Raw genomic sequence first — 21,440 nt, 5'->3', positions numbered from 1 at the left:
TGGCTTCAATATGATGAATATGCTCCACTACCACTAATTGTAAATAATATTCCTGAGGTCCATCACTGGTGTCAAGGCAAATATCTGTAATGAACTGACCTCCTGTGGGTATCACATCTCCTGGGCTTATCAGTCTTGTTAACTGGTTTCAGGCAAAGTTTCCTACATTGCCGTTCATAAACAGTTGCAGTTATGCTAGAGGTGTCTACTCCAGAATTCAATTTGATTTTCACTGGAGTACCTGCAATTTGAAGAGTCTTGTACCATATTGCCTACTTACCTGACAATAACCTCTTCACAGTCAGCTTTTCTTTGGCTAATTTTCCTGTTCAGAACCTAGAAACCAAGGTTCCTCACTTTCCTGTGGGACTGCTACTTGTGCCTGCTTAGTGCCCAACCTTCTGGCACTTACTGCATTTTCTGCCTAAGGCTGGGCACGCATTGCTGAACAGATCTCCATCATACCTTCCATATTTTCTCATTTTTCTCTGGGAGTAAAGTCTCTGGCTTTGCTTTCTGCTCTGAGGCTTATTTTTGCCTCCTAATACTTCTCCTATGCTCTGTATATGTGGAGCTTAGTTTTGTGCTTTCTTCTGTTCAGAGTGCCTAGTCATCTCTATGGTTGTAGACAAAGCCTGGCCTTTCTGCATTTGCAGATTCAGTGGCATAGCTTTGTCCTGAACTCCAATCACCAACCTGTCTTGGATCGGGTCTTTAGCAGCAACAAAGTCAGTGTTCAGCCACTTCATACAGAGACCTAAGCAAAGTTTCTACTGGCTCTCCACTGAGCTGAGATTGCTAGTGAAATCTTTCCCTCTTACAAATTACATTGTGCTTTACAACAAAGCACGCCTCATACTTTTCAAGATCTTCTCATACCTGTTCCTATCTCCCTCAGTCTGGAAAACAAATGACTTGATGTGCTCAAATTCAGGTCCCACAGAGTAAATAAATACACGCATTTGCAATTCCACATCCTCCATAGGTAGCTTGGTTGCCATCCTGGACATAGCAAACTGCTGGCACCAGTCAAGTCAGTAAACTAGAGGCCTGCAGAAGGGACAAGTTTTGGCATCTTGATGTAACAAGGTCATTTAGGGCTGGAAATTATCTCAAGGCTATCAGACTTACCTGAGGTTCAAACTTCTGACAACGTCATGTTATAGACAGTTCTGTGTTTTGTTTTGTTTTTTTTATTTGAGAATAGCTAGGCCCCATTTCAGAAAGGTTCGACCATAATGTCTGTTCAGGAATAGTGAGCAACTTTATTAATTCCCAAAGTGTCCTCTACTGCCCTCTAACCTTTGCTAACAACTGTATTAACAGCATCTAGCTGAACATTATCCACATCACAAATACTGCTCTCCCATTTTCCTATGCATCCTATGCATCCAAGCATGCTGTTACAATTACAACTGGGTGCATGAATGAATAAAGCTAAGATACATTAAACTAGTACAAAATAGTATAATCTTTCGCAACAGTTATTGAAAATCCAATTCAGATTTATTGATCAAGTTGTACTAGATGTATCAGTTAGGCAAATTCAGATGGACTAAATCTTCAGTTCATACCTTAAGCCCAGAAAGACTACATGCATGGATGACAAATAAGAATTTCAGAAACCTACCTTATTCCCAAGGTATACTTTTGGTGCTGTCCAGTAATAAGTAGACTTTAGATCTTTTCTAGCCTCTGTGTTATTGATGCTTATTTGTTGGGGGCCATCAAATAGATCTTGCTGGGGTTGGAGTCTGTTAGCACCATATTGATCAGTCACAAGCCAGCCACCACTATCGGACACCTTAGAGAAGTTAAAATATAAGAAATGATAGTTGCAGAATGCCTATAACATTAATAAAGGCACAAATTCATGTCAAATAAAATTGCATGTTGAACATAAGCATATTCTATAAGTATATGGCTAGCTTTTTAAGCTGGAACTGCTTTGTGCATTTCCACATAGGAAAACAAAAGAGATTTGGGCTGTGGAACTTCATGAAGCAGATAGGGTCTGGATACAGTGATGAGGAGTGCAGTCACTGCAGGATCAATGAATGCCTCCTATCTGCTGATGAAAAACAGAAGCAGGGACAACTATAAAAACTAGGGATGTGCAATCTTTTTTCCCAAATTAGGCAATGAGAATGATATTACCTAATTCGGAATGGTTCGGGAGAACCAAAAGACGATTTAAATATTTCCAAAATTTTGGAAAAAATTCATTTTTGAGTTAGTGCGCGCTAACGGGAGAATCAGGCCCCCAGAAAAAAAAAAACCCCGAATCGCGGGAAAAACTAAATCCCCGCAGGGGTGCCCGAAACGAAGCCTGACACAAAGGGGTAGATTTTCAAAGGGGTACGTGCGTAAGATATGCGCGTACCCCCCGAAAACCTACCCCAAACCCCCCGCGCGCGCCGAGCCTATTTTGCATAGGCTCGGTGGTGCGCGCAAGCCCCGGGGCTTGCAAAAAGGGGCGGTCGGGGGCATGGCCAGGGGGCGCGGTTAGGGATCGGGGGCATGTCCGGGGGCGTGTGGGCGGTCCGGGGGCATGGCCGAATGCCCCGACACAGCGGCATGTATCGCGCGCCGGCGCGTGTAAGTTACTACTGCCCGGAGGCAGAAGTAACTTCTCCAATAAAGGTAGGGGGGGTCTAGACAGGGCCGGGGGGTGGGTTAGGTAGGGTAAGGGAAGGTGCGGGGGGGTAGAAAAAAAGTTCCCTCCGAGGCCGCTCCGAAATCGGAGCGGCCTCGGAGGGAACGGGCAGCACGCGCAGGGCTCGGCGCACGCAAGTTGCACAAATGTGCACCCCCTTGCGCGCGCCGACCCCGGATTTTATAAGATACATGCAACTACGCGCGTATCTTATAAAATCCAGCGTACTTTTGTTCGCGCTTGGTGTGCGAACAAAAGTACGTGTGCGCGTATGTTTTTAAAATCTACCTCAAAATTTTTACCCGAAGCACATCTCTAATAAAAATTTCCCCAACCTCTTTCAAACAGAGGAAAGGAGTGGCCTCAGCAGAAGAGCTGAGCAAAAAAAAACATAAAAAGAAAAATAAACCAATCAAAGCAGGCCTCTTTTTTTTATAAAAATGTACAAAAAATGCAAACATGTTAGGATTTTAGTTAAAATTTAAGTTGCAATAAAGAATTTTATGGAGCCTTCATTCACAATATTATACCTGACTTCTATGCCAAAACAGGCTGTCACAGACCCCTGAAACTCCAAAACAGAAACATTCAGTGCATCCTTGAGGATTTCTCTCTTGCAGGTTGTAAAATCCTGATTTGCAGCGGTCACAGTTTTCACCTTCCACATTTTCCTGAAGTGTAAGCAGATCATTTTACCTGAGCTCTAAAGACAGAACATTAACAGTCACAAGACAAAGGCAAGAAAGAAAAAGAAAAAAAAGCCTGAACAGCGAGCACCAACCATAAGGAAAATAGAAAAAAAGGTGACGACCATGAATTATATCATAAACCTTTCATAGCAGCTACACTAAGAAAAGCCATGACCAAGGCTCTATACTGGCTTGGCAGAGATATGATCTTTCATAATAACTGAAAGCTTTCCCTTTACAAAAAGATAAAGCATTTACTCAGCCTTAGTGGAGTTCTGCAATACCAGCAATCATCAAGTTATTGGTACACTTACCCTGCAAAGACAAGGGTCTGTGCAGGGATCATCGTTTACACTACCCGCTAGACTGCAGTTGCACTGTAGACAAGTAGGATAACCTCTGTATCCAAATTGGCATCGATCACATTTTTCACCCATGTAGCCCTCTCTGCACTGGCAATGACCTGGAAGGGAGCCTAGAAATACAAAAATGTAAAAAAAATCAAAACAGTGCCTCGCTTTCCCTACCCCAAAATTAAAACACCATTGCAAAAAATATTTCTGGGGCACATCATGCCCTATATGCACCTATATTTAGCTGAAACAGGACCAGCTTAACGCCAGGAAGTCCATTTCACATATAAATATTAGATATCCCAAAAGGAGAGGCACAGCTATCTTCATAGCAAGTTGATAAAAATATTAATCACAAACTGGTCACACATCAAATGAGATTACCAAGAGGCATTAAAAAATGCACTCCATAGAGGAACGAGAAAAGGGGAATAAAATAGGACCGTTCAAATATCTGGTAGGTTTCAATTAAAGGGCATACAGGAGAAATTTTCCAAGGGAAAAAAAATTCAGGGATAAGAGATCATTAGATAAAGTTGGAAGGAGGTAAATTCAGAGGAAATGGAAGGAAATATTATACTTGTTTACTTCTTGTCTCACATATCAGTGATTCTCAATGTGTAGCTAAATAGCATACCCAAGGCAACAGCAGATTTGCATGCTGATCACCAAATGAATCCTAACCAAATAATGTTACAGGACTACCAAATTTTCCCCTTACTAGAGGTAGTTGCTCCTTGATAGTGTAGAGTCAGTGTTTCAACCCTGTAAGCAATGGCAGAATAGAGTAGGGGTGTTTAGGGAAGTTATACGCTCCCAGTGGGAGATGTCCTAGGTTTAATAAAATTCCTGTGCTCACTTGAGTGCAGAAGAAGTTGAAGGTGTTGGTGGAGTCAGTGTCTCTCCCACCTTGGAGATACTGATGTGAGTCTTTCATTTCACAGGAAAATGACCAGGAACTCAGGGTGCCAAGAAGAAGTGTTCCTGTCCTAGGAAGGTGGCTGCAGGCCTTGGTCAAGGGTAGGAAGAAGGCTTTGGGGTTCTTGGAGGGATTCGTGAGAGTGATGTGTGAAGAAAAGTAGTAGTTTCAAGGAAGAGACCATATAAGTCACGTCTGTCCAGAGAGAATAGGAGAAGTTTGGAGAAAAAGAGAATTGTCCTTGGGGGGGGAGCTCAGAGAGGAAAGTGAGTGTTGATGAAGGCCTTGGAGAGTTGCCAACTGACAAAGGAATCAGGAAGAGTCTCTTCTGAGTTTGAAAATTGAGAGAAGTCTCAGAAAGAAGGGGAGAGAACTGCATCCAGAGACAGTGCCCCGGAAGAGCAAAGAGAGGAGGGCTCCTTTCCAAGACAGCTTTCTTGCTGAGGGAATGCAGAATTGTGATTCTATAAGAGACTGAGTTTATTTTCTTTGCTGAACTGTCATAGTGCACTGGACATTCAGGGTGATAAATTAAAGGATGGGACATTTTAAGGATAGTTCTGAATCTTTCACATTATATGTTAACTCCTTTAGAGGGCAGCATAATTGTACTTATAATTTCTCGAGTTTTGCGCATATATTATAAAGTCCGGGAGTTACATGCGTAACTCTGAAACGAATGAAACAAATGCACAGCCCTACTGAGTCACTATATTCAAATATTCTGCAACTTAAGGCTAGACGGATAGTTAGAGATACTTTGGATAAGAGATCTTTGCAATCTCAGCTCCCTAACTCTTTTGGTTGAGTTAGCAACTTCAACTCTCACAAACATTTTGTTTTTTATGTTTCAGGAAGATTTTTTTCAACAAAGATACAGCAATGTGGGCAACTACGGCCCCCAATATCACCTGTTTATTTGCTATACATTTTGAGGTGCAGGTTATATATCAGTAATCTTTTTGGCCTCATGTCGTGTTCTGGTTGTGATACATTAATGTTATATTTCTCGTTTGACATGGCACAGTGGAGGATTTCATAATTCTTAGATTATTTGAACTTGTGAGATGCTTATATGTGTTTTTTTTATGTGGATCACTCTTCACAAGTTTCTTTTTTGGATATGTGGGTCTCCTACTCCCTGGAGGGTTTTGAACATCTATTTATATAAAACCCACAGATTGTAATTCTCTTTTACAGTTTTGACAGTTGTCATCCTCGCAAGATGAGGGAGAATATAACTGTTAGTCAATTTTTTTGGCTGCATCATATTTCCATCACATTAACTGACTTTAAAATTCAGGCACCTAGCAGGTGGGAGTCGTTTCTCATGAGACAGTATCCACAGACAGATCTCAAAAGAGCTAATAAATGTGCACATTTTATGAATTCAGAATTACTATTGAGGAAGAAACTGGTAGTGGCTTCAGACAGATTGCTGTGTATGCTTCCTTATACTCTGCATGTCGTTAGAACAATTTGATCATATTGGTCAGTGTTACATGATTTTTATGTTTTTTCAAAGCCCCTTTTGTTTGTTTATAAATAAGCTAAATTTTTATGGGATACTTTGATGAAATCTTTCTTCCTTTAGAGGTTGATAGTTCAGATACTCCTCATGGAGGTCATCACCCTTGTGGGGTGTGCAGTTTATGTGATTTATTGCTGTAACATTTTGGCCAGTTGCGGGGAAGTCCGCAACCAGCCACACTCATCCCCAGGCCCACCAGATCCCAAAGATGACCCCAGGCTTCCAGCAATGAAGGCGCTGCAAGATACCATAACCTGTTTGCTGTACGGACCCCACTATGCTGTCTCCACCTTGTCTTCTTAGGCACCTGTACTTATTGGCACTCTCGGATGATGTCATGCGGCAGGGTATTTAAACCCAGTCATGATAAACAGCACACTGAATCAGCAACAGGTCTTCCTGCTCCTAGCAGTGTGGTTTGCTCGTCATTTTTGCTCCAGCCTTGCCTTGTCCAGTCTACCCAGCATTCTCCCGGTGACTAATCTTCTGGTACAGACCCCTGCAATGGACTTGGACCACTCTCCTGCTTGCTGCCTGGTACTGACATCTGCTCAAGATTTTGACTATGCCCTATACTTCACCAGCCTTGACCTCACTGCCTGAACAGCTTAACTCTCTGATCGCTGCCTGCCCTGACCTTAGCCCAACTCTGGACTTCCCTATTCTGACTGTCCTGTGGGACATTTGTCTAGGTCCTGATGGCCCCTGGAATCCAAGAGCTCAAACTGTGGGGAACGAGGTTGGTATAGGTGAAGGTCCAGCTCAGTTCCAGCCCAGGGCATGTCCACCAACTGTCAGCATGGGCCTAGTGGGTTCACCCACTAGGCAGCATCAACTACACCACAGCACAAGGACTCACAACCTCGTCAATTTATTTCTCTTTCACCATTCACACATCCTGTCATATTAGATATTTTTTTTAAATCATCGTCAACTTATTTATCACAAAATGTAATTTATGCTGTTTTGTGCCCATGTGGCCTTAATTAGGCAAAACCATCCACGCCTTAAAAGTTTGCATTATTGAACATTGCAGTAATATAAATAGTGGAAGAGCAGCACACTATGAACCAGGGAAACCAGGGTTCAAATGCTGCTGCAGCTCCTTGTGATCTTGGGCCTGTAACTTAACCTTTCATTGTCTCAGATACAAACTTATTGCCTGATTCACCAACATTTTTCTCCCATTCTATGTCTATGGGAAAATACCTTGATGAATCAGGCCCTTAGATTGTAAACCCTCTAGGAATAGGGAAATACTACAGGCAGGCTATTTGGGCATGCATATTTACACTGTACTATTAACATTATCTAGAACTGGCTCTATGACGCACGCTACAGTGCTGTGAACTCAACTGAAACATTTGGATCTTCTGGCAGGATTGGGGCACACTGCAGAAGAGACAGACTTGATCCCAGGGAGCGGAATGACCTTAGAAAACTGCTACAGTGACCCTCTCCCACTTGAAGGAGTATCAGTGAGGGTAAACGCCCATGAAAGAATAACCCTTATTTTAGCTAAGTTGTACTGGCTTCCTAAGGTACAGTTAAGGACCTTCATTTTCAGTGTTTATTATATTTTTTCCCAGGAATTTATCAGTATTTATTATAGTTAACAAAAATTGAAAAAAACATAAGTTAAAGAAAATGACTCACTGTTTTCCACTGAATATCTCCCATTTTTGTTCATTGTAGTAAACACTAATAAATTCCCAGGAAAATAAAACTGAAAACAAAGGTCCCTAGGTATAGAAGATTTGTTTTAAAATCCTTTGACCGGCTTTTAAAGCCTTAAAAGGGTTGGGGGAAGGTCATTTCAAGTTTGCTCCAGTGGTATACCCAGTCTTGTGCATTATGTTCTTCACAAGTAGCTTTATTAGGAGGTAATTTTCAAAAAGATTTACACATGTAAATGTAACTACTATTGTAGCAATTTTCAAAAGCCATTTACTCGAGTAAAGTGCACCTACATGAGTAAATCCTATGGACAATTCAATGGCATATATTGTAGCAATTTTCAAAGGACCACTTATTCAAGAAAGTGCATTTACATGCATAAAACCCAATATTATGCATGCAAATGCTTTTTAAAATCAGGTTTTTAGTGTAGATTTCAGTGAAGAAGGCTCACTTGGTAAGCACGTGACACGGTTTTTTGATGTACCGCCCCAAAGTCGTGCACTAAACTTACTGTTCGGGTCTCCAATGACTATTTGTTGGGTTGTTGGGTTTTTGTTTTTTTTTGTTTGTTTGTTTTTTGAGGAGAAAGATTAAGGCCCTTTGTTTCAGGAAACTTTTAATGAGTGATTAAGGAATTTTGGCAGGGTAGTTTGTCCTCTGCAGTTTTAATGGGATGGATGTAGGTAGAAGTAGAACAGTGTTTGATTTTTTGAACTTTCTGAAGTTATTTTGTCATTTTAATCATTTGTTGTTTGTTAGCTTTTTTTTTTATCAGTTTTTTCTTTTATAGAATATTTATATTATGTGATTATTTGTTTATATTATGTGTTATTGTAGTTTATGTTAATTACTACAACCCTCTTGGTGTACTTGTTTTTACAAGCAAGATAAAATCCAAACCAATAAATAAGCCTCAGAACACAAATATCAATCAGGCATACCATTTGGGGTGGAGACAGTACACAGGAAAAATTGGGAGATAAAAAGAAAGAAAAAGAATTTCATGACAATTCCAATGATTTTGTCACAACCTTTCAATGAAGAAAAAAATATGTCTTAGGTAACCTAAAAGGCATCTTGGAACCAAGCATTTGGAACATTATAGAGGTGTGCTGTTGGAAGAACGGTAAAGGTTAAATATTTTTTTTAGGGAATGAAGTAGTTGCATATCAAAGAGTCTTATAACAGTTATAATGAAATTTTGTACACTTGCAAAAAAGTATAGAAGAACCATTTTGGAGCATTTGCTTACCATGCTGCTGTTTAGCATGATTATCATCCCTAACACAAATTGGGCTGAGGGATCCAAACAAATCACATTCACAAGAATGGCATGGGTTATCCTCATAGGGTGAAATCTGCAAGAAAATTTGAAGTGATATAATCCATGTGCAAGACAAAATAAAATATACAAGGAGGCAAAATAAAATCTACTATTCTTCAACCGAAAAACATTTTCCTTTAGCACAACTAACAGAAATAATATATTTTAGCTTTAAGACACTGATAAATAGGTTATTATGAAAAGAGAATTATAACAGAACCACATGCATGCTTGAAATCAGGAGAATTTAACTGAGGTTCTCTCGGGACTTTGATATTTTTGATTCATTAACAGAATGGATTCTCTCTTTCCTTGCTTTTTTAATCATCTATCCCACAGGCTCAAAACAATGTACAAATAAAATATATCCTCAATATAAAAAGTATAAAAGTACAAAAATTACTGTACAATAAATTATAAATAGAATCATATAAAACTAATACAAGAATGCTTTATTCATACCTACTAAAATAAAGAAACAAATGATTTAAAGAAACACATGGCATATAAATTGACACTTTAATCCACTGAATTTTCTCATACTATATTAAATCATAAAATTAAAATACAGAGAACTCAATATATAATAGTTCAACAGCTACAAACTGTTAAACTCTTAGGCTGTTAAACTTAGAGTCACACTTCCAAGTTTAAGGCCTATGCCGAATCCCTTCACCTTAATAGAAAGAACTGTCATAAAAAAGGAAATTTAAAATGCCTTCATCTCATAGTTCAAGAAATAGGTTTAAGGACCCTACCAAACTCTAACATTAATGGAAGAAACCATCATAGAGAATGTGCATTTAAGATATACCCTGTTTCCCCGAAAATAAGACAGTGTCTTATATTAATTTTTGCTACCAAAGATGCACTAGGCCTTATTTTCAGGGGATGTCTAATACCGTTGAGCTCCTGGCTGCCCCTGCGTCAGCCATGTCCCACCAGTGTGCTGTCAGAGAGAGGTAAGAGTGTGCAGCATTCATGGTAGTCAGCTTGGGCTGACTCTTCTGCTTTTGAACCTCTGCACACTGCTTGGAAGGGGTCCCCCGACTGGTGCTGCCACCATCCCCAGATGTCAGTAATCTTGCTGCCACTGTCACTGCTGCCACGTGGCTATTGGGGAGGCGCCGATTGCTGCTACTGACACTGAAGCCCATTCTGCTGCCTCCTCTGTGCAGGCCCCGTGGGCTTCCACTTTCTCCATGCTGATCTCGTACATTGTGAGATCCGCATAGAGAAAGTGCTATTCTTGCACATTCCCAAAGATTACATGTGCCAATCACTAAAAAGTATTTTTTTTTTTTTTTACCTTTGCTGGCTGATGTTAGTTTTCTAATCGGTTGGTCACAGGCTTTTTTTTTTTTCCACCTTCCCTTTCTTATTTTTTTGCCAATTCCTTTTATATTGTCCTTTTTTCTTCCGTATTTCTTTTCTCTCCGTCTTCTTCCCTCAAACACAGTCAGGTTCTCATTCTCACATGCATTTCTCTCTCTCACACACACACAGACCCTCACTGTCACATGCTGTCTCTCATACAATCATTCATACACACAGTCTCTCACTGGCACATGCTGTCTGACGCTCACACACACAGGCTCTCTCTCATTCCCACATGCTGTCTTGCTCAAGCATAGTGTAGAACATACTGATGGAAAAAATACCAGAGGCCTCAAAATGAATTAAGGCTCTGAAGAAAGAAGAAGAAGCTATGGTGAACTATGGCCTAGTTTTGCAAAGCAACATATGAACTATGGCCTAGTTTTGCAAAGCAACACACACATTAGCAGAATCCAGGTGAAACGTCAACAAGTGAGTCACAGGATGAGCATAAGATAACAAGATGAAGGATCGGAGAAAGGGTATCTGTGAAGATAACAGATCTGAAAAAGGGTATCTGTGAAGAAAGTTTGTGCATATGAAGTAAGATAAGATCAAACGGGAACAAAGAGTAGCTGCACTTAGCAGCAAGGTTAACTGAAATCTTGTGGTTTGGAACAAATAGTAGTTATCAATTAGCTTACAGAAAATGTATATAAAAAGAGCTTGCAAAAAGAAAAAACAAGCAAATGTTCCAGACCATAGATGTGCTATGTACATGTTGTAAGTATACCTTTTGCTTCCTAAGTATACCATTGCTTATACTCAGTATAATAAATATATTATTGTGTGATTTAAGACTTAGTCAGAGTTGTTATTACAAACAATTGGTGGAGAGAATGCGGGCATTCGTCACGTGTTTGCGGAAGCAACTCTGATTATTTCTTGGGAAGAGTAGAAGATTTACGTTCTCTTGGTTTGATTCCCTAGGGCTCAGATTGATCAACTGCAGCCCAGGAGTAATCGGTAATTAAAGCCAAGAGTCCTGTGTGAATCGTGGTGATAGTTTTGAGAAAAGGCGCCTGAGGTTTTAACGCTGCAGCAATTGTTGTTTTTCTTGTATTTACTGTGTGGGTTAATATTAGCGTGTATATATTTTGTGTTCTTATTTTGTTTTGGTTACTATATACAGTTATATGTGCGTAGCCTAAGTAAACGACAGTTTAAAATGGTTAACACACACCCAACCCCTAAAAGGGTCCCAGAAGGACAATTAGGACAGCCTAACACGTTACATACATTATATGTTAACAGTGATGATACATGTACGGCTGTCCAGCATGTAATTAATTTATTTCCATTTGAAAAAGACCTTATTAAGAAAACAAATGACAAATGGGGTAAATACTCTGCTAAAGATTCCTTTCTTTCCTGGCCCATGGAAGGATCTTTGAAACTTAGTCATTTATTGCCATTGTTAACATTCCTACAAGATAATAAAAAGAAAAATAGTCTAGAGAAACACCTGCATGTCTGGAATTTATTTTCAGTGACAGGTGACTTATATACAGCTGATAAAGAAATAAAAAAGAAAAATAAGGTTATAGATGAAATAGGATCAAAATCCCTAAATCCGCCCCCATATGTGACTACATGTCCCCTGCTGGAAGACAGTGATCACGAAATTTTAATGCCCATGCCCATACCAGCAGGCTATGGTCCGTTAAAAGGTCCTGTACAAAAGCCTAAACCCTTATATCCGGATTTGGAACAAGCAGCTAAATTTGAACGGGAAACTGCTGAGCTTTTCCCTGGAACAGATAATTTTAAAATTAAGGGATTAGTGCACCTGACACCTGCCAATGGCAAGGACTGTCAGCAATTACGGGCTGATGTGTTATCAGGTGCCCCCCAGAGTCCTTTATCAGAAAAGGCTCGAAAAGAGGAAGGGTCATCCTTGACACCAGAGATAATTAAAGAAAGGATTAAAACGATTGAGGAAGGTTCATATGGGGCTCCATGGTGGACCACTGTTAAGACAGAATTAGGCAATGCAAATATAAACATTCCTTGCCACCCAGAAGGGCCAGTAAATGAAGCACAGCTTGCAGAAATAAGGGAATTAATCAGCAAATATTGTACGGAGTCAGAAGATTTGGAATATATTCAGAAAGGTCTAGACATATGGTTAAAATGTATACAAGATTTAAACTCGCCACCTTTTAAGGGAATAAGAAACAAGAAAGATAATTTGGAATTTCCTATCTTCCTAAGAGATAATGGGCAACAGCCACCCATTGCAGCTTATAAACCATATACACCAGTAGATATTAGTACGATTATACAAAAATTGCCTAGTATACATAAAGGAGCAAGGCTCTGGCTCGAGGCAATAGATACTAATACAGCCGGAACACATTTAGCCATAGGGGATTTTAAGGCGCTATGTGCAGCTTGCGGCATTAGTTTACCGCAACTATCAGCAGTAAGCGCACGTCCACGACTTATAACTCATATTGCTGATGGACTTCCTTTTCAGGGACAGGACAGGATAGATTTGGTAAATGCTTTAAATGTCCTGTATCCTACCAGCATAGATTTTACAGCCATCACCGCAGCCAAGTGGGATGGCTTAACTGATTTTGCAATGCACTTGACAAAATGTATGGACATGTATAAGGCACAAACCGGACAGGATGCTGATATACAGCCAAACATCCCTGTATTTTTACATTTATTCTATGCTACTTTGCCTGCAAATATGCAGACTAATTTGAATAATGTTGTGGCACTTTCAACAAAAACATGGCCAGAGGTGAGAAACACTTTAATGCATTTCGCCTCAGTACATTGCAAAATGATAAGAACTTCTAATAAAGAGCAACAGAAAATGGCTAGCAAATTAATGACATTACAGATAGCGGACTTAGAGGAGAAAAAGAATATGAAAACACAAAGAAATCAGGATACAGTAAACCTACAAGGCAGTGATATACAGGATTGTTATGTGATACAGGGTCCACCGCGTACCCCGTATGAAGGAATATATCAGGGAGCATATCCCTCCTATATCCCCCGAGGTCGAGGGATGAGAAGGGGAAGGGGAGGAAGAGGTTTTGCACAAGGGATAATGAATAGACCGTCCCCTGATAGAAGAGCTCATGTGCAGTGTTGGAATTGCCAGTCATTTGGACACTATGCAACTGAATGCAGGCGATCAGGAGTCCCTGATCACACACAACAAACATTTTTACAGACACCGCCGGCGCTGACACCGCCGCCGCTTAACCAAACATTGCAGACACCGCCGCCGTTATCTGCACCAGATCAGTTACAGGCTGGCCAACAGCCCTCACAATTCCCTGTGTGGGGCCATGGTAATTATTGACAGACTTCGGGGAATGAAGGAATAATGCAGGGTGATACTGTATTTTTACAGAATTCAGAGCCGTTTGTTCAATTATTAGTAGGTCCTCAGCAGGTTCCAATGCAATTTTTGATTGATACAGGCGCTACATCATCTGTTATTTGTGTTAAACCAAGCGCTGTAAAAAGATCCATTGAAACAAATATCACTATTGGCTTTGATGGCAAGCCCAGTAAAAAACATTTAACTGAATTAACCCCAGTAGTAATTGACACTACACAAGGTAAAAGAGAAGCTTCAGTTAAATTCTTAATTGCTGAACATTGCCCTGTAAATTTACTAGGACGAGACTTACTTACTCAATTTGGATTAACTCTCACCTTTAAAATCCCAGCATCTAAAAGCCTCCTTTCATTACTCACTTCAATAGGAAGTGAGGAGGAGAATGAAATCCCGGATGAATGGAAATGGGATCAACTACCTTTAGATTTATGGAGCACAGAAGAGGCTCCTTATGGTAGAGCAAAAACAGCTCCGGCTTATCGAATTAAAACAGTACCATTTGAGCTGGGACCAAATGTGAGCCCTTATCCAGTAAAAGAAAAGTTAATGGAACCTACTATGAAACATATTGCTAGATTGTTAAAACATGGTATTATTGAAGAATCACAGTCACCCTATAATACTCCTTTATTCCCTGTGCCAAAAGGAGAAAATGATGTCAGAATTGTTCATGATTTACGTGCATTGAATGATATAGTGATTCCACAATATCCAGTTTGTGCTAATCCTCTGACATTATTACAAACACAGCCCATATATAAGTTCAACTCTGTCATTGATTTATCTAATGCATTCTTTGCAATTCCTCTACATACTGCTTCTCGTGATCTAACATCTTTTGTATTAGGCACAAAAGCTTATCGGTGGGCACGCATGCCCCAAGGTTTTACAGATAGCCCGACTGTATTTTCAAAACAATTGAACAAGGATCTAGAGCAGTTCAGAAGTATTTTACCTAAATCAGTGTCTTTATTTACATATGTTGATGACATATTGCTTTCTGCTGAAACTAAAATGGAATGTTGTGAATGGACATTTAAATTATTACAAAGGCTTGGTGAGGCAGGATATAAATGTAATCAACAGAAATGTGTATTAGCTAAGACTCAAGTAAATTTTCTAGGTCAAATAATATCCTCAGCTACTAAACACATAACAAAGGACCTATTGTTAGAACTACAGAAACAGGAGTTTCCCCAGAATTTAAAGCAATTACGAGGTTTATTGGGAACTTTTAATTACTGTCGACAATGGATACCAAGTTATTCAGCGCGCATTTCTCCTCTACTGAGGCACTTACAGGTACCGGCTAGTACTGGGTCTAATGTGCAAATAAAATTGACTGAAGATGACGAAATGGTAATACAAGATGTATTACAGACTTTACTACAGGCTGAACCCTTAGGTACTGTAGACCCCAGGCTGAAAGTGCATATATGGGTCCGAGACATGGGAAACACATGGGCTGCTTTTGTAAATCAAGAAGATACACCGAAACAAGCAGTGGCATTTCTATCTGGATCCTATAGTCCAGTGGAAATGGCTCTACCTGAAATTCCAAAGTTATTAACTGCTATTGTCGCCGCTATTGGTAAATGGCGAGCTATGATGCCATATAGCTCGTTAATTTTACACTGCGCTCATTCAATACATCATTTGCTAACGACTAGTCAGGCTGCATTGACAGCAACCAGATTTGGTAAATATCAAACAATATTGACTGGCCAAGATATAGTAACAGCACCTCTCACGAAAGCTCAGAATAAGTTATTAGATTGTTTTTTTCCTAGTAATGTACAGAGACAAATTGAAAGAAAAGACATCCCGGACCTTTTACTGACCCAGTTTGATCCCCTTGACAAGGGACTAATATGGTTTACAGATGGGGCACAGAAAGACCAGCAAGCAGCGTTTGCAGCATTAAGTGTTACACCCAGTTTAGATATTATTACCAAAATACAGTATCAAACAGGGAAAGGTGTAACAGCACAAGAAGCTGAACTCCTTGCTGTAATAGCAGCTTTGAAATCTTCAGGAATGAAAGAGCACTGCACAATCTATACTGATAGTTCATATGTAGTCAGTTCTCTACAATACCATTTATTGAAATGGAAAAGAAGGGGAATGATTACTGCAACAGGTCAGCCCTTACAACATATCAACAACTGGAAACAAATACTGAATTTATTATCAAAAAGGGAAGGGGTTGGTTCTAAAACTGCTATAGTATGGACGCCAGCACATACTGGACACATGAGCTTTGAGGCACAAGGAAATGACCTAGCAGATAAAGCTGCTGCAGAAGTGCTTACCGTGAAACTAATGACTATGCAAACACGGTTTAGCTCAGAATTAATGCATACTCCATATCCCATGCCACTTGACATATTCCATGAACAACCTAGTGGTGAGGAATTACAGAAATGGGTGACAATTGGATGTTATCAAAAAGGAAAAGAATGGCTCCACCCTAATGGAAAAAAATGTTTGACAACATCAGAAGTGTTGCGATACTTCTTTGCATGGCATGCAACCATGCATCTGTCTGCCACTGCACTATTAGCAGGCATACAAAGTAATCATTGGAACCAGAATCTTTATGCTCTAGCTGTACAGATAATTCATAACTGTTTAGTCTGTTCTACTCATATAGCTCGTCGAGGCCCAGCTGTGAGTCCTGGTAACTTGCCTATCCCCCAGGGACCAGGTTTGGAATGGCACATTGATTACACTGATATGATTGAAGCAGTTAAAGGAAAACGGTATGTATTGGTATGGGTGGATAGCTTTTCACATTGGATAGAAGCTTTCCCATGTACAAAAGAAACAGCTCATGTAGTTATTGATACCTTTTTACATAGAATTTTACCAGCCCATGGATGTCCGATCAAAATTGTATCTGATAATGGGACACACTTTAATAATCAAATTATGAATGAATTACAAGAGATCTGTAATATTATCCATCGACGTGTGTCAGTCTATAAGCCAACCTCGAATGGTTTGGTAGAACGATATAACGGAATATTGAAAACCAAATTGAGGGTATTGCTAGCAGCATTAAATAAAAACAAAACAAACAAATTATATACCTGGTTGGATGTATTACCATTGGCCTTAATGAATATACGGAATACGCCAGGTACAATCCATGAGATTACTCCATTTCAATTACAGACAGGACGGATTATGAATCCGGTGAGAATAAGACAAACTGATACTCAAGTAGAGTATTGGAAAAAAGTTCAGCCCCTAGTAGCCATGGCAGCAGATCTAATACAGACTGAATCGAAAAAGGTTCCTAAACAATCTTTTTGCGCTTCCTTTTCAGTAGGTGATCAAGTACTACGAAAGAATTACACCCACAAGACTTGGAAGGATCCGATATACGTTGGACCTTTCACTATCACAGACCTCAGCCATACTGCTGCTAAACTATCTGAACATTCCACTTGGGTACATTTGTCGGATATACGGACATTTAATCCGATACTATAATTGGACTGTTGCATTATCTTTTCTCTCTGAAGTAGACTGACGACTGCAGGAAATGAAAATGTTATGTTTACTAACCTGTTTATATGTACTAACGTATACATGGCCACTTGTTACTTCTTTCCCTCTCCAACAGGCCCCTGTTTCAGGATTAACAAATTTGTGGGTACAGACAATACATGAATTAGTAAAGGCTCTTCCAGCAGATATTACGGATTGTATCGTCTGTACTCCACATCAAAAAGCCCATTCACATGTCCCAGCCATTTCCTTTCCAGTTCCATTACACCATATTTTAGGATTTAAAGATAATGGACAACACAATATGACCATAGATCCATTAGCAGGACAAACATGGACACAATATTTGGGTAATGCCAAACCTCCCCCACTTACAGCCGATTTACCAAAAAATGGTTTTCTTTGCCTTAGTAATGTTACTTCCCCGAACCCTATTCCTTGCAACTATACTTACTCCACATACAATACAACATGGATTATTCGTAAGGGAACCATCTTACCCAGCACCCCTTTCACTGACATTGTAATAAGCTGTAATTGCACATTTTCACATATTACTGCATCTCCTCCACCAGGTTGCCTCCCATGTATAGCAAATCTGTCCAAGATTGTACATGTAGCCACCGACACCCAATACATACGCACTTTCAATTCCACATACACTGTCTGTCCACGTCTGTGTGACCTTTTCAACATAGCAGACAATAACTGTTCATCTGAAAATGACTTATCTTTGGTTCCTTGTAGTGTATTAGGAAAATATAAATCTCCTTTTGTTTATGGCCCTTATGACAATAGCAATGATACCGTAATACAAAACTTTGCAAATCTTTATGTTGGACATTATTGGTTGTGTGATGGAATAGTCTTCCTCAAACTCCCTACATACTATGAATTTTGTGTGTTAGTTACATTTAACTATTTTTCTCGAATTATTCCATTAAATCACCCTATGCATACCCGCTCCCGAAGGAGTGTTCCCTCAGCTGTCCCTGAAGATCAAGCAATCCAACTCTCGTTGGATTATATTAACTCCACCTACCCTTTAACTAAAACTAGATTAGATGCATTAAGCTATACCTCATGGTTACCATTTGCCCAACCTGCAGTTGCAGCTGAATTGGGAATGGCCATTCGGCGACTACAATCTGTTCTCCATGTAGTCACGCATGAATTAGAGATCGCCCTTAAAGCCCTTCAAGACACGGTAGATGAATTAACTACTGTTTCTACATATAATCGACACGGTCTGGACTATATATTGGCTGCCCAAGGCGGATTGTGTACAGTACTTAATAGCTCTGAATGTTGTACAGTAGTGGTCAATCGCTCTCATATAGTTTACAACGCAATGCAAAAGATACAAGAACTGGCTAGACTTCAAGTTAGCGATTTTGAGGGAGGAATCTCAGTAACTTGGTGGGATTCCATAACCTCCTGGTTTTCTAACTTATCTAGTCATTTGAAGGGGATAGTAGGAGTTTTTCTTGGATTACTAGTCTTAGGTATAATGTTATGTTTTTGTATTCCATGTATTTGTTCAGTATTACAATATTGTCGACCAAAGATGCCAACACCAAAACCAGTAACCAATATGATAGCGTATAGCAATATAAACTTGAGAACTACTAGAATGATCCAAACCACAATCAGTACAGATGATAGCTGGGAAACGGAAAGTGAGAGCAGTTAAAAGGGAGGTCCTAGGGAGGTGTCCACAGATACAAAGAAGAAAACCCTAGTCTCTATGCTGTTCCCCTGTGTGAAGAATGAAGACACCTAATGTGAGCCAGAGTCAATCTGGCTCAAGGGAGGATTGTAGAACATACTGATGGAAAAAATACCAGAGGCCTCAAAATGAATTAAGGCTCTGAAGAAAGAAGAAGAAGCTATGGTGAACTATGGCCTAGTTTTGCAAAGCAACATATGAACTATGGCCTAGTTTTGCAAAGCAACACACACATTAGCAGAATCCAGGTGAAACGTCAACAAGTGAGTCACAGGATGAGCATAAGATAACAAGATGAAGGATCGGAGAAAGGGTATCTGTGAAGATAACAGATCTGAAAAAGGGTATCTGTGAAGAAAGTTTGTGCATATGAAGTAAGATAAGATCAAACGGGAACAAAGAGTAGCTGCACTTAGCAGCAAGGTTAACTGAAATCTTGTGGTTTGGAACAAATAGTAGTTATCAATTAGCTTACAGAAAATGTATATAAAAAGAGCTTGCAAAAAGAAAAAAACAAGCAAATGTTCCAGACCATAGATGTGCTATGTACATGTTGTAAGTATACCTTTTGCTTCCTAAGTATACCATTGCTTATACTCAGTATAATAAATATATTATTGTGTGATTTAAGACTTAGTCAGAGTTGTTATTACAAACAATAGGCTCTCACCATCACACGCTGTCTCTCACACACACAGAGGCTCTCACATGCTGCCTCTGCAAACATTCAGATCCTCACTCCCACACACAATCTCTCAACTCATCTCATACACGCACGCACACACCCTCTACAGACCCTCAGCCTCTCTCTCACCTCTGGGCCTCCTCTTCGCGGGTCGCCGCAGGATGGGCTCTGCAGCGGCCCTGAACTTCTCGGGCCTCTTCCTCGGCCCTGCTACCGGGCCTCTTCCTCTTCTTGGGCCGCTGCGACTTGGGATTCGCAGCAGCTCGCGGCAGCTCCTCTTCTGCACGCGCTGATGCTCTTTCTCCTTCCTGCCCATGCGGCTCCAGCAACGTTTACTTCCGGGGCCGCACGGGCAGGAAGGAGAAAGAGCATCAGCGCATTTGAACGCGATCTTTTTCTTCGGGCAAGGAGGCTCAGCGGCTGCATGAGCCTCCTTGCGCCCGGGCGCATCGGCTCCCCTCCGGATACCACTGTAGGCCTCCTCTTCGCGGGTCGCCGCAGGATGGGCTCTGCAGCGGCCCTGAACTTCTTGGGCCTCTTCTTCGCTACCGGGCCTCTTCCTCTTCTTGGGCCGCTGCGACTTGGGATTCGCAGCAGCCCGCGGCGGTTCCTCTTCTGCACGCGCTGATGCTCTTTCTCCTTCCTGCCCATGCGGCTCCGGCAACGTTTACTTCCGGGGCCGCACAGGCAGGAAGGAGAAAGAGCATCAGCGCATTTGAACGCGATCTTTTTCTTCGGGCAAGGAGGCTCAGCGGCCGCATGAGCCTCCTTGCGCCCGGGCGCATCGGCTCCCCTCCGGATACCACTGCTCGCGTCTGCCCCTAATACTTTGGAAACTTTATTTTAAAAAAATTAAAAAATTAAAAAAAATGACGTCACAGGATTGACCGGCCCACCGGGGGAAGCCCGATCCCCCGATAGGTCAATCCGCCCCTGTTTACAAGGGATGTCTTACTTTCGGGGGAGGTCTTATATTTAAGAATTCGGCAAAATCCCTACTAGGCCTTATTTTTGGGGGATGTCTTATTTTCGGGGAAACACGGTACTCATCTCATAATTTGAAAAATAGATGTCAAATACTTTCATCGCACAATGCCAAAAATTTCCAATAAACAGTGCTTCAAAGACTAACAGGCTATTACTTAAACCCACAATGTTAGAAGTCTAAAAGCTACCACCCCCCACCAAAAAAACCTTAGCCTTTGAAAAAGGGAATATCAATACCACCACATAATTTGAAATACCTTTCTCTAAAAATCCAGAAAACTAACAAATGATCGCACATAAAAAAAACCCCTCATTAATGCTAGCAGAGATCATCATAGTGAGGGCAGGAGTTCAACTGTCTTCAGCAAGACCTTAATTAAGCACATAAGTTCATTTTGTTTAACATTACTTATATTCCACAGTTCTCACAAATCCATTGAGGATTACAGCGAACATACATAATAAAACATTATTACACACTACAGGTTAAAATAAAGTAAACATAAGATCAAAAATGTGAAATAAAACTCACATATTAAAAATGTGAGTAAATAAAAAAAAGCTTTCAACATCTGCCTGAATTTTAAGTAGTCTGACTGGCTGCAAATTTCCAATGGAACAGAA

General features: G+C 40.4%; 1 protein-coding gene across 1 annotated transcript in view; it reads right to left on the bottom strand.

Annotated features, from left to right (window-relative positions):
• The window catches only part of LAMA1 (laminin subunit alpha 1), a 395,343-nt gene that overhangs the window by 246,580 nt on the left and 127,323 nt on the right, over positions 1–21,440 (bottom strand). The window contains exons 9-12 of the mRNA XM_029591028.1: positions 9,081–9,186; positions 3,660–3,820; positions 3,187–3,327; positions 1,631–1,804 (exon numbers count right to left, since the gene is read on the bottom strand). Of these exons, the coding sequence (XP_029446888.1) occupies positions 1,631–1,804; positions 3,187–3,327; positions 3,660–3,820; positions 9,081–9,186 (582 nt within the window). The remainder of the gene's footprint in view (positions 1–1,630; positions 1,805–3,186; positions 3,328–3,659; positions 3,821–9,080; positions 9,187–21,440) is intronic.

This window comes from Rhinatrema bivittatum, chromosome 2 (assembly GCF_901001135.1).
Source record: "Rhinatrema bivittatum chromosome 2, aRhiBiv1.1, whole genome shotgun sequence".
NCBI lineage: Eukaryota > Metazoa > Chordata > Amphibia > Gymnophiona > Rhinatrematidae > Rhinatrema > Rhinatrema bivittatum.
This window is presented reverse-complemented; position numbering and strand designations above follow the sequence as displayed.